Source organism: Solanum stenotomum, chromosome 1, assembly GCF_019186545.1.
Source record: "Solanum stenotomum isolate F172 chromosome 1, ASM1918654v1, whole genome shotgun sequence".
Taxonomy (NCBI): domain Eukaryota; kingdom Viridiplantae; phylum Streptophyta; class Magnoliopsida; order Solanales; family Solanaceae; genus Solanum; species Solanum stenotomum.
In genome coordinates, this window is record NC_064282.1 from 98,395,075 (window position 1) to 98,407,999 (window position 12,925).

General features: G+C 35.0%; 2 protein-coding genes across 2 annotated transcripts; one reads left to right on the plus strand and one right to left on the minus strand.

Annotated features, from left to right (window-relative positions):
* The first annotated feature begins 709 nt into the window (after positions 1–709).
* On the plus strand, positions 710–3,993 carry LOC125847278 (uncharacterized). The gene is made up of 2 exons (XM_049526936.1): positions 710–1,442; positions 3,761–3,993. The coding sequence occupies exons 1-2, from the start codon at positions 954–956 to the stop codon at positions 3,803–3,805; spliced, it is 534 nt and encodes a 177-aa protein (XP_049382893.1). The 5' UTR covers positions 710–953; the 3' UTR covers positions 3,806–3,993.
* A 2,967-nt stretch (positions 3,994–6,960) lies between these two features.
* On the minus strand, positions 6,961–12,681 carry LOC125847207 (F-box/kelch-repeat protein At1g55270). The gene is made up of 2 exons (XM_049526876.1): positions 12,349–12,681; positions 6,961–9,140 (listed from the first exon to the last, which is right to left on the minus strand). The coding sequence occupies exons 1-2, from the start codon at positions 12,409–12,411 to the stop codon at positions 7,890–7,892; spliced, it is 1,314 nt and encodes a 437-aa protein (XP_049382833.1). The 5' UTR covers positions 12,412–12,681; the 3' UTR covers positions 6,961–7,889.
* Between the last annotated feature and the right edge of the window lie 244 nt (positions 12,682–12,925).

The following is a 12,925-nucleotide window of genomic DNA, read 5'->3' on the forward strand; positions in this document are numbered from 1 at the left end:
GTGGGTGTTTACGTTGCATGGTTCAATGTCTCATGGTTAACAGGGCCTCGACAAATTTGTGCAATATAAGATAAGGAAAACGGTATTTACTATAATTTCTTATGTACTATAGTCCGAATTTGCAGCCTCTAATTAACTTGAATAAATCTTATCCATTCCATTCAGAGTTATGGTAGATGAATAGAATTCCTTTAGTTTTAACCCAAAGTCTTGTGTTTGAATTTTATGAATAGAATTTCTTTATTGTTAATTTAAAGTCTTGTATTTGAATTTTGTGATTGGAAAAAATTCTAGTAGGGCGTTTCTCCCTTTGACAAGTCTTATGATGTTATGCGATGAGAACTAAAATTAATCGCGATATCAAAGTAGTTATCGACTGAAAAAAAGTTCTTAAGTAAAAATAATATATATAATTTTAAATTTCTCATTATACAGTATTTATGACTTGTTTTAAATTATAAATTCTATCTTTTTTAAAAAAAAAACAAATCTTCATACTTAATAAAATAACATATACAAATTAGAACCAAAGAATCACTTGATACGTGGGATGAGATAAACAAAAATATCCAAAACAGAATAGTTTTGGATAAAAGATACACACCCTCCTTCCAAGAAATTGCACTTTTTTTGGCTTCTTTCTTCCATGTAATCACAAAAGTCCAAATCAAACCCATCCTTCTTGTTCTCATATTGCTTCTCCCTCCAAATTAGTGTACACCTCTTTAAGCACAATGTACAACCATCTAAAGCACACCTACCTCTTCCAAAGTTCAATTTGTTCAACAAAAACATGGCTTTCCATTCGAGACTCCTTCTATATCTTCTTCAAGACTTAAACCAATAAAACTGTACCCCCCACCCCCAACCCCCAACCCCCAAAATTAAGGTACACCTCTTTAACAAGAAGGTACAACCATCTAAAACACAATTTCCCTGTTCAACCACCATTCATGGCTTTCAATTCAAGATTCCATTTGGGGTTTCTTATTTTCTTCATATTAACCCCTTTTACTATCTCTTTCATCCTCAGCCCATCACCACAGCCAGAACCAAAACCAAAACCCACAGTGTATGATATTCTCACAGTATATGGGCTGCCACGTGGCATCTTTCCAGACACTGTGGAATCCTATAATCTTGATAAAGATGGAAACTTTGAAGTATTTCTGAAAGCCCCTTGTTATGTAGAGTTTGAATATTTGGTTTATTATGCTGAAAAGATTAGTGGGAAACTAGGTATTGGGTCAATTACTGAGTTGGAAGGGATTGAAGTGAAAAGATTCTTGTTTTGGTTTAATGTTAAAGAAATTAGAGTTGATTTGCCACTTTCTGATAATGTTTACTTTCAGATTGGTCTTGTTAACAAGAAGCTTGATATTCATCAGTTTGAGACTATTCATTCTTGTATGAAGAATGGATCTTTGAGACAAGTTCTACAGGTAATTAGTTTGCTTTCAAAGTTTTTGTCTTTTTGTTTTGTTTGATTGTATAGTCGATCTCGACTTGTTTGTGATTGAGTCGTAGTTGTTGTTGTTGTTCTATTAAGAGTATATGTTGTTGGGCGTGGAAAATTACATTGTATATACAAGCTATGTTGCTTGGATTCTCCAAAATGGGGATATTACAAGATGCACTACTTTTGGAGGATCTAACGCATACCTGTCAACATAGTATACTTTTTCTTTCGAAGTTTTTGTCTTTGTGTTGTGTTTGAGAGTATAGCCGACCCCTATTTGTATGTGATTGAGTCATAGTAGGTGTTGTTCTATTAAGAGTATATGTTGTTGGGTGCGGAGCTAGAGGGACGGAAATTAAACTTTATATATAAGCTATGCTGCTCGGATTCTCCAAATATGGGATATTCCGAGATGCACTACTTTTGGAGGATCCAACACACCTATCAACATAATATACTTTTTCTTTCAAAGTTTTTGTCTTTGTGTTCTGTTTAAGAGTTTAGTTTATCCGAACTTGTTTGCGATTGAGTCATAGTTGTTGTTGTTGGAAAATATATTGCTAACAGTTGTTCGATTAAGAGTATATGTTGTTGGGTTTGGAGCTAGAGGGACGGAAAAGTATATTGTATATATAAGCTATGTTGCTCGGATTCTCCAAATATGGGATATTCCAAGATGCACTACTTTTGGAGGATCCAACACACACCTATCAACATAATATACTTTTTCTTCCAAAGTTTTTGCTTTTCTGTTCTGTTTAAGAGTATAGTCTTAAGAGTACTATATGTGTTCGGGGGTGGAGCTAGAGGGGCGGAAAATCACATTGTATATACAAGCTATGTTGTTCTGACTTTTCAGAATGTTGCTGCAACTGTGTCGGATCCGCCAACATGCATTACTTTTGGAGGATCTGATACACACTGTCAACATAGTATATAAGGTCACTTTTTTGCACTAAAAGGTAGATTCTTTATTGCACTTTCCAGACTTCATTATTCGTCCAAGTAGAGCTTCTACTTGGTGTCTGTGTCTTATCCTCTAAATATGTTGCTGCACTCGTGTCGGATCCTCCAAAAAGGCATACCTTTTGGAGGACTTTTGACACACACACACAACAATATGTTTGAAGAGTCTGAGGAACAGTCTTTGAGTTTGCTGCAACTTCCATTTCAGGACTTTTTTGCCTTTCTTTGATACTTGGTAGAAAGGTCTGATCATTTACTAGGGAAATTTAGTCTGTGCTAACAGGATTTTGGAAATTCTGTTTACTCACTTTAAGCTGAGTATCTGTTTCCTGCTAGGATTGGAAATCGTGTATTTTACATAATCCATACGATTGAGTCCTTGAGTTTCTGAAATAGTGTAAAAAGAAGTGCTTCGATTCATTGCTATTTGAATCGTACATGTTCTAAAAAAAGTTGAGGTGTTCGTATCGTGTGTTGAGACAGACAAAGTCAGGAAAACCTCTGAAATTATTTCAATATTGAACCTTGGACGTATAAGAGTTCCGAATCTTGTATTGGAATTTCATTTGCTGACAGATTAGTTTTCTCTCTTGATTGGTGAATTTGGCGAAAAATTGACTGAGAAGAGAGTTGAATACTGCATATTAGGCAACAGGTTGGGTAAAATGATAAAATCATCAGCCAACTTGTTCACATCCTCCATAAAGAACCACCTCATCGACGCGATTCTCTCTCTTTTCCCACCATCTTTCTCCAACCCCTTCATATTTGAAGAACCCTTTTTGTGATTGATCCATTTGAAACTTCTACGAGTGTTCTTCGCGCTTCTCCTGAGGTTGAAGAGTATAAAATGATGATGGATTCTTAGCTAGTGAAATTTGTTGTTTGTATATATAGTTGCAAAATTATGAGTTTAAGATGTTGTTTCAAAGCATGAGTTTTTCAAGGGGGAAAAAAAGTCAAGGAAGAAGAACTAGGGGTTGTTTGGTAGCTGTTTGAAAATGACTCGTGCAAGTATAAGTAACACCACGTTTGATAGCTAGTTAGAAGTTAAGTTCATCATGCATAACATTAATACGGTGTTTGATTTGCAATTCAGAAACCCGCACATCCTATACATGTATAAGTTATGAGGGAATCTATGGATTATGGATTATTTTATGCAGGATAGAAGTTGGAATAAGTAATACATGAATAACTTATCTCTGCATAAAATAACACGTAGATTACGTTATAACTCATCCATGTATCACTAATACATGTATAACTCTAACTATCTACCGAACGACCCCTTGACGTTTGTAAGTTGTAACAAGAAGTTATCTATATTTGCAGCTTCCAGCTCCTGTCAATGATATGCAAATGCTTATTACCGAGTAAATGGGAACAAATATGCAACTCAAGGTGAAATTAGCACTGGAAAAATGTACTGTTAGTTTACTTCATTTGTTGTGACATATGATCAAGATTAAAGATTCCACATGTGTATCGTTTATTATAAGACGATCTTTGTAGGATCATTTTCTTCTATTCAAATTGTGAAGGACTATATTAAATCATTTCCTCGATGTTTGATTACACATTGGTTGATGTATATTCCTCTCTTACACCACCCTTCCTAGTCAAGACACGTGCAGTCTGTTTTAGTATTTTCGATACGAAACATAATAAATATGTGAAAAGTTATTAAACATTTAAAACTGTGTGGATTCAAAACTCTAAGTTCTAGAAGCATTTTTTTTCCAATTATTTTCAATCCAACTTTGTCTCATTTTCAAGACCTACATGATAAATTAAGGTGAGAATACGTTAATATTAATTAATCATTACGTAATTTGATGTAAACATCGAACGTAAGTAAGCTCATTTTGTGCTGATATAATATAAAGATCTAATTTTTATATTTAATCCATTAAAGAGAGTGATAATATAATACATCATGGACAAGTTAGGTAATTTTTAATTTTTTTTGTTATTTCCTCATAACTTCTTTTTGTAGTTTATAAATACACCCACCATCTTTTCAAAGTCATAAAGTTGAAAATTACTTATTAAGACCCTAAACTTTTTCAACCATCCATTAATCTATTTATAAATTTATGTCAGTTTTTTGCACTAGTAATAAACAATTCTGCAACTTTCCTTTGAGATGCTTTTTTTGGGTTTCCCATGTACGGTATCTGCATTGGAGCTCGATTATTTCAAATTAGCATCGCGTAGGCAGGGAAGCTCTCCCTATCAAGGATTTTTCCATACTCAGGACTCAGTGGCGGAGCTAGAAATTTTAATAAGGGGGTTCAAAATCTGAGAAGTAAACACACGAATTAGTGGAAGGGAGTTCGACATCTATTATACATACCTAAAAAATAATTTTAACCATGTATAAATAGTAATATTTTTTGCCCGAACCCCCTCATTATATGCTGCCTTTGCCCCTGTCGGGACTCGAACCCAAAACCTCTGACTAAGGGAGGACCAGCCTCATCTGCTGCACCATCCTTTGAGATGCTAAACCGTATAGAAAAACAAAAAACCTAACAATAAAAAAAGAGATCATAACACTTTTAGTCCCTCGATTATTGATAAATTCTAATTTAGATCCTCTTAAAATTTGATAAATCACATTTTGACCTTCAATTATGTGAAATGCATGTATTTAGTCCCTTTGGGTAGGAAACATGTTACATTTGGACGATATTTAAAACATATTACCGTAAAATATGAAGTAACAATATAAGCGTAACATAAAACAGAGACAACTAAATGGACAATTAATAATAATCACGAAGAAGTGGATAAAAATATGCATTTCAATTAATTGAAAGTTAAATGTGCTTAGTCAGACATCACAAGGACTAAATTTAAAATTTAACAATAACTAAATAAGTGCTTTGCCTTTTCCTTTTTGGCTTCAAAGTATTCATAAGAATGCCTTTCACTCATGAATAAATTAACTAATCTTTATAACTTTCCTTCTTCTTTCCTTTGCTTTTTTCCCATGAAAAACTCATGCTTTAAAGCTAAAAAAACAAACAATTTAAACTCACAATTTTGCAACTATTTAAACATCAAGTTTCACTAGATAAGAATACCATCAACATTTAACTTAACTCTTCAACCTCCATAGAAGTGCGAAAAACGCGAAAAATAAGTTTCAAATGGATCATCATCATCATAATCACCAGGAAAATTCATCAAAAAATATGAAGGGGTTGCAAAAAGATGGTGGAAATAGAGAGAAAATCGCGTCGATGAGGCACAAGTTCTTGGTGGAGGATGTGAACAAGTTGGCTGATGATTTTATCAAGAATTTCAGAAAACAACTTAGGTTTGAAAGAGAAAAATCATTCAAGAAATTTCAAGAAATGCTTAATAGAGGGACTTAAGATACATATATGATGCTTTGTTTAGTTGTTTCTTGTTTCCATAAATGTTGTGTTTTTTGCTTTTCTTGAGCTGAGGGTATATCGGAAACAGTCTCTCTACCTATCAAGGTAGGAATAAAGTTTACATATACTCTACCCTCCCTACACCCACTTGTGGAACTATATTGAATATGTTGTTTGTTGTTGTTGTTATTTAGTTCTTTCTTGGAATTGTAATGTTCTCGAGTGAAAATATATAGTATATTTGTTCTGTCATTCTTGTGAAGTGAAGTTGCCAAATGTGTTATGATGTGATTGTGTGAGTTAGATGCACGTCACCAATTTAAACGTACAACAGGTAAGTCTAATATATAAGTGAAGAAGGGTTGAGGAACAAGACTCTTATTGACCAAGTTTAGAACCGTTGCTTGTCCTCGAGGATTTCTCGGTTATAAAAATAATATAATTAACAATAATAGTCAGAGCAGAAAACTCTTATTGGTCCAAGAAGCTCACAAGCAAGATAAACACAATTGTTTTCAGGGTCGTTTGATAGAGTGTATAAGAATAGTGCCGAGGGTCGTTTGATAGAACGTATAAAAATAGTGCCGAATGTAATGTTTTAATAATATTGGTATTAGTTGATAATAGTTATGCCGATATTTGTTCCTATGCATTGTTTGGTTTGGTGTATTAAAAATACATAATTTTTATAATTAAAAAAAAAAGTATTTGTTTACAAAAACATCCTCCACAAATACGGTGTTAGTGATGTGGAAAATGATTAAAGGGGAAACATGCTAATGCAAATATTAAAAACCAAACAACATATTAGTAATACACAAAGCTAATACATACATTTTTTTTCCCTAATGAATCCTACTAAATGATCCCTTAGCATCTATGTTGTTCGGTCTCTCCAAAATGTTATCGCATTCATGTTGGATCCTCCAAAAATGCACTATTTTTGAAGGATCCAACATGCACTGATCAACATTTTTCAAGAGTTCGAGCAACTTAATTTAGCAGCATCAACAACAATAATAGCTACGCCTCAAATCCCAAACAAGTTAGGGCCGGCCATATCAATCCTCAATAACCATATTTCCCCATTTAAGCTCAGCTCATGTCATCATCATAATACCAAAACTTTTAGCATAACATCTTCAATAAAAAAAACTTTGGAATTACATTTAACCAAATGTCATCTAAAACATTACAACAAACAGGAAATTCGACGAATTCTAATGCGAAAAACGCAACATGTAACTCTTTCAAGATTTTACATTAACCTTTGCAAGCATGAATACAAACTCAGGCATGTCATGCAAAATCTTGAAAATGTCACATCACTGAACCTATCAATACCTGTTTCTACAATACCTTTCGTCGAAAAGCACAAGCTTTAGGACATGACACAGCCACTACGTTCTAACCGATCATAAACGACATATTCAACAGCAGGAGCAGCAAGATCATGATGCTGTCTAGCAATGCCACTCCTATTCCAATTATATTGTGTACAAATCTTGAAAAGAAGGCAGAGAGAAGAAGCTAAGAAGCAGAGATTCCGGCTATATATCGTTCAAGTTCAATGACCAACCTATGTTCAAAATATGGTATTCTAAGACGGGAAACTATCGGTGAAAAACTACAGGCCAAAAGGATACACAAAATATAGAGCTATCTGATCTTTTCATGCAAAGAAACAACCTCATTTTTTACTTCCAAACTCTGCGTTTGAACAGACGTTTGCGATGAACTAATGGCAAAAGTATGAAAATACCAGAGAAATCCATGCACGAGCTGTTGGCGGTGAAATCCCACCTCTTCAACGCCATTATGGACAATCAAAACACTTCCACATGACAGGCACAAATATTACCAGGTTGAGCATTATCTGCAGAGGCTGCAGAAGGTCATTTGGAAGTGAAAATGAATGATGCAACAATTTGATTCACAAACCGAATGAGACCATGTTGAGGATGTCAAAACTGCTTTAATGGAAAAGATTTTGTTCTTGAGATAGAAGAGGCTGAAGTGACTGAACCTATTCCTAGTTCTCGTCAAGAAGGACGACTAGACATTACTTACAATCCTCAGGCTTGTAGAACCTGACAATGCACAATATGGCTCTTCAACCCTCCTCGTCCTGCGATGCTTGACCATAAATTAGTAAATAGAGTTCTGAAGTGACCTTTACCAGCAATGTTCTCCCAAAGATGTGGGTTAGTTTCCACTTGTTTATCAGGGCTTGATACATCAACCATACTAATGCTCATGTTGTTACGAATTATACAGAGTTTACCATTAAGAGGAACCAGAGCTGCAGCCTCTAAAGCACGAGAACTTCCAAGATGGAGTTTGCTGTCAATGAATCTATTCCACGAATCTGAGGCTCCATCATATACTCTAAGTTTACACCCATCACGACAGTCCAAAGCATAAAGGCAACCGTTCATGGAAATACTTGGGTTGCGCCAACCAGCAACCATCCCATCAGTGACAGGGCTCCATCCATTGTTTTCCGGGTTATAGGCTTCACTTAGAACTTCTCTGTGGGATCCCAGCCCTTTCAAAAACCATTTCCCGTCATAAATAACCCCAATAAAGGGCACCATAGCTGTGCTCATGTCAGCAATAAAGGTCCAGCGGTTCCTATTGGGGTCATAAACCTCAGCTGAACGGAGAGTCCTTTGGATTCCTTCACATTCTCCACCAGCAACATAAAGACAATTGTTGATTACACAAGAACCAAAGAAATGACGTTTACGAAGCATGTCTGGTGCCCTGTGCCATTTATTTGTACGAGCACTATAAAAGATTACCCGTCGCATAGACCCCTTGATTGGATCTTTTCCTCCAAACAAGTAGAGATGGCAACCACTAAGAACAGCACAACCAAATCCAAGGGCTTCACTATATTCCCCGGGAAGAGGTGGAAGTGGCTGCCATAGTTGGTATGTTGGATCAAATGCATGCCATGAAATCCTTCCGTCACGATCTCTCTTTATCACGTATACCCACTCCTCCGCCATTCCAAGACTCTTCCTGAGTGAGTAAAAGAAATTTCCAGCAAGAAGCCGATACCACCTTTTGCAGACTAAACGGAGCTTGTTGTGTTCAACACGAGGAACACGTATTAGACAAGCAATTGCAAGATCATCTGGTAGACCAGGCAGAAGAGGTGACTGCACTCTTGACCTCTCCCTACGGGAGTTTTTAGTCTTGTGTGCGTGAGGATTAATGTCCGGCTGGATGCAAATTTTTGATCCTGCGACAAACTTTCTTGCCCCTACAACTGTCTTAAACCCTGAGTCAACCTTGCAATAGCATGACACGGAATCAACCTGCAAATGTTTACCAATTAGAAAATGCAGGTGTCTTCTAGCAGCTGACAAGTATAGCAACGGGGAATGCCTTTAAGTTAACAAATACACTAGCAGAAAAACTGAAATAAAAACAAATCATCATTTCACTATTTAAGCTAAAATTGAGAAAAGGAGAGCTGATGATATGCATGACTGTGAGTTTGAGAAAGGATAATGCCTGGACAAGGTATAAACACAGTAGTCTAAATTATGTGGTCCGAACCGAAGCAGCTTTTATTAGCTAAGAGCTCACATATTATCCCTACCAGAAAATATATCACCCACTTTAATGATCATTTTACTATAAGGGGTCGTTTGGTATAGTTTATAATGCATGCATTAGCTTTTTGTATTATTAGTACCTTGTTTGATACACTTTTTCAACACATGTTATACACTCTATTTGGTATTAAGGTATGTATAACTAATACATGAAAATCCATGATATTAGTAATGCAAAGGGTTTAATGCATGCATTAATATGATTAGAGACATAATTGCCCCTCAAAACATTTTACACATCTTCTCCACCATATTTGTGGAGGGTATTTTTGTAAGCAATTTCCTTTTTTTTAAATTATGCAATGCATATTATTTTTAATACAATAAACCAAACACAACATAAGACATAATCTTAGCATAATTAATGCAAGCATAACTAATACAAACATTACTTTTTTTTTTTGAGATAAAACTAATACAAACATTACTAATACACCATAGTCAGCACTATTCTTATACACCCTATCAATTGACCCCTAATTTAAGTGTCAGTGATTAGTGCTCACAAATCTACCAGTGGCAAATCTTGATGTGTTCCTAAGAAAAGGAATGTCCAGTTATCAGAATCTCAAGGGAGTGAGGAAACACATAAGAACTCATGGGAAGCTCCAATGGAAAACTATTGAAAAGGAAAAAATCTTTGAAGATACACAAGAAAGGCACTTGCAAATGCAGGTACTCAATGTTTCACAAAAAAATGAAGAGGATCTCTTTATAATGGAAATGAAAAGATAACGGCAAATCAGCTCCATGTTATAGTCTTACAGACAATCATAAATGTCCTTATTTTTCCTCTATGTTGCTCGGACCCTCAAAAATAGTTGCACCCATGTTAGATCCTCCAAAAATGCATGGCTTTTGGAAGATCCGACACACACCTGGCAGCATTTTGAAGAGTCCGAGCAACATAGTTATTCCCAATGAATGAATGGAATCAAGAATCAAGAAAACATAGTTATTCCCAATGAATGAATGGAATCAAGAATCAAGATAACCACATGTGATGCAGCTATAAAGTTCAAGCCTTTCCTTGGCAATCACAGTCTTCTCCGATAAAAGCAAGAAATAGCTCACCCCATAGTAGAAACTTCTTCTCACACAACGTATAGATTCAGTTGAATAAGATGCAATGTAATTGTAACTTTATTCACTTATCACAAATAATTGACCCCCCATTCAATCTTTAACCATGAGCCTGTGATGGGATTCTCTATTCCTGAAAGGCAACTATAGTCTTAAAACAGTTCAAAGACTCAAGTCAACTCACCATTCAATCATCTTTTTTCTAGTGCTAATTTGAAATAACACAGTTGTTAAAGAGTGAACTAATATAATTGCTAAGGAACTAAAATCAAAGAGATCACCAGAAACGTGATGACAACATAATAGTTGTTCATAACATATTAATAGCCGTGGTGACCGGGCTAGCTTGTGCACATAGTTGTTCATAACTTTATAATACTGCAGAGGACAAAAAGATGAATCTTCAAATTCATGAAGAGGTTAACCCCATAAACATGTTGATACCAATAGAGGGGACAAGTTCAAAGAATCCGTTGAAAAGTTGCTCAGTCAGAAAGAATTTCACCTGGACGCCTCCCAATTTTCATGCTAATAGATGCCCCAGAAGGCCAAATTAAGACAGACCCAAAATCTTTCATGCTAATAGAAGCCCCAAAAGGTCAAATTAAGACAGACCCAAAATCTATACAAGCTAAGTACCAAAAATAATTGAAAGATTGAAACTTTAACAACAAAAAAATCATAGGGTACCTCAAGAAACAAGCTACATACAGGGGGAATCTTAGTCCAACTACCTGAACTTTCATCTTATTGGTGAGGGTTCGATTCCCCACGTTGTAATCCCCTCCCACACTTCTCATTCCCCTATCCCCAATTTTCTAAAAAAGAAAGAAGCTAATTACCAAAAATTCTTATCAAAGTAACTCCCTTAATAAGAAAAAAAATCATCAGGGTACCTCAAGAAACAAGCTAAATACCAAAAATCTTATCAAAGTAGCTCCTTTCACAAAATATTCATCTGAGTACCTCAAGAAACTAGCTAAACACAAACAATTGTTGCTTAGGTATCTTCTTTACCTGGAATTTCATCAGGGTACCTCAAGAAACAAGCTAAATACCAAAAACGCTTGTAAAGATAGTTCCTTTACCATGAATTTTCATCAGAGTACCTCAACAAACAAGCTAAATACCAAAAATTCTTATCAAAGTAGCTCCTTTAACAAAAGAATTTCATCAGGGTACCTCAAGAAACTAGCTAAATACCCAAAACTCTTGTAAACAGAGTTCCTTTACTATGATTTTTCATCAGGGTACCTCAACAAACAAGCAAAATACCAAAAAATCTTGTAAAGCTAGCACCTTTACCATGAATTTTCATCAGGGTACCTAAAGAAACAGGCTAAATACCAAAAATTCTTGTAAAGCTAGCTCCTTTACCATGAATTTCCCTCAGGGTACCTCAACAAACAAGCAAAATACCAAAAAATCTTATAAAGATAGTTCCTTTACCATGAATTTTCATCAGGGTACCTCAAGAAACCAGCTAAATACCAAAAATTCTTGTAAAGCTAGCTCCTTTACCATGAATTTCCATCAGAGTACCTCAAGAAACAAGCTAAATACCAAAAATTCTTGTAAAGATACCTCCTTTACCATGAATTTCCATCAGGGTACCTCAACAAACAAGCAAAATACCAAAAAATCTTATACAGATAGCTCCTTTACCATGAATTTTCATCAGGGTACTTCAAGAAACAAGCTAAATACCAAAAAATCTTGTCAAGGTAGCTCATTTACCAGGAAATTTCATCAGGGTATTTCAAAAAAAGACATTAATCAAACAAATTAACAAAAGAAAAGTCAAAAGATTATGAAAACTCACCAGTGGAGCTTGAACTCTAAAACCCCTATGTGCATTTGGAGACCTCTCAATTGTTTGGTCCATTTTTGAAATGAAAATTTCATACACAAAGATTCTGGTCAAATCCCAACAATTTCACCCCTCACAAGAATCAGATCAAGAAAACTAAAACCCAAAGAAGAACTTTGATATACCCTTTTTGCACTTTATACCCCCCTTTCAAAATGCCAACAAAAAAAAACCAAAAAAAAAAAAAGCAAAAATATTAGTGCTTGGAAGTTAGAACTACAGCAACTTCAAAACAGTGATAGGCATTTTTCTCTTTATAGACCAAAATTATAAACTGAAGATTACAGCTGGAATATAATCTTTTCACCTACTTGAAAATAAATTAAGAAAATCTTTATTATTATTGCAATAATTATTATTTTTCTGTAATCTGAGAAATTTAATTTTTTTTTCCTGTTTTTAGTCACAGGACAAGAAACTTTAGCAGAGTTTTTAATGCTTAGCATTAATTAATTGGGTCAAACTTAAAACTGTTGTCTATGTCCCTTGTGGTTATAAAATATATATATTGAAAATGTCAGCACTAGAT

Bases quoted from the DNA above. Each gene is read 5' to 3' on its own strand.
- LOC125847278 (XM_049526936.1), top strand. From the start codon at position 954: ATGGCTTTCAATTCAAGATTCCATTTGGGGTTTCTTATTTTCTTCATA. The intron at 1,443-3,760 runs GTAATTAGTTTG...CTATATTTGCAG, and splicing joins CTTTGAGACAAGTTCTACAG to CTTCCAGCTCCTGTCAATGA.
- LOC125847207 (XM_049526876.1), bottom strand. From the start codon at position 12,411: ATGGACCAAACAATTGAGAGGTCTCCAAATGCACATAGGGGTTTTAGA. The intron at 9,141-12,348 runs GTGAGTTTTCAT...AAACATTTGCAG, and splicing joins TTAGAGTTCAAGCTCCACTG to GTTGATTCCGTGTCATGCTA.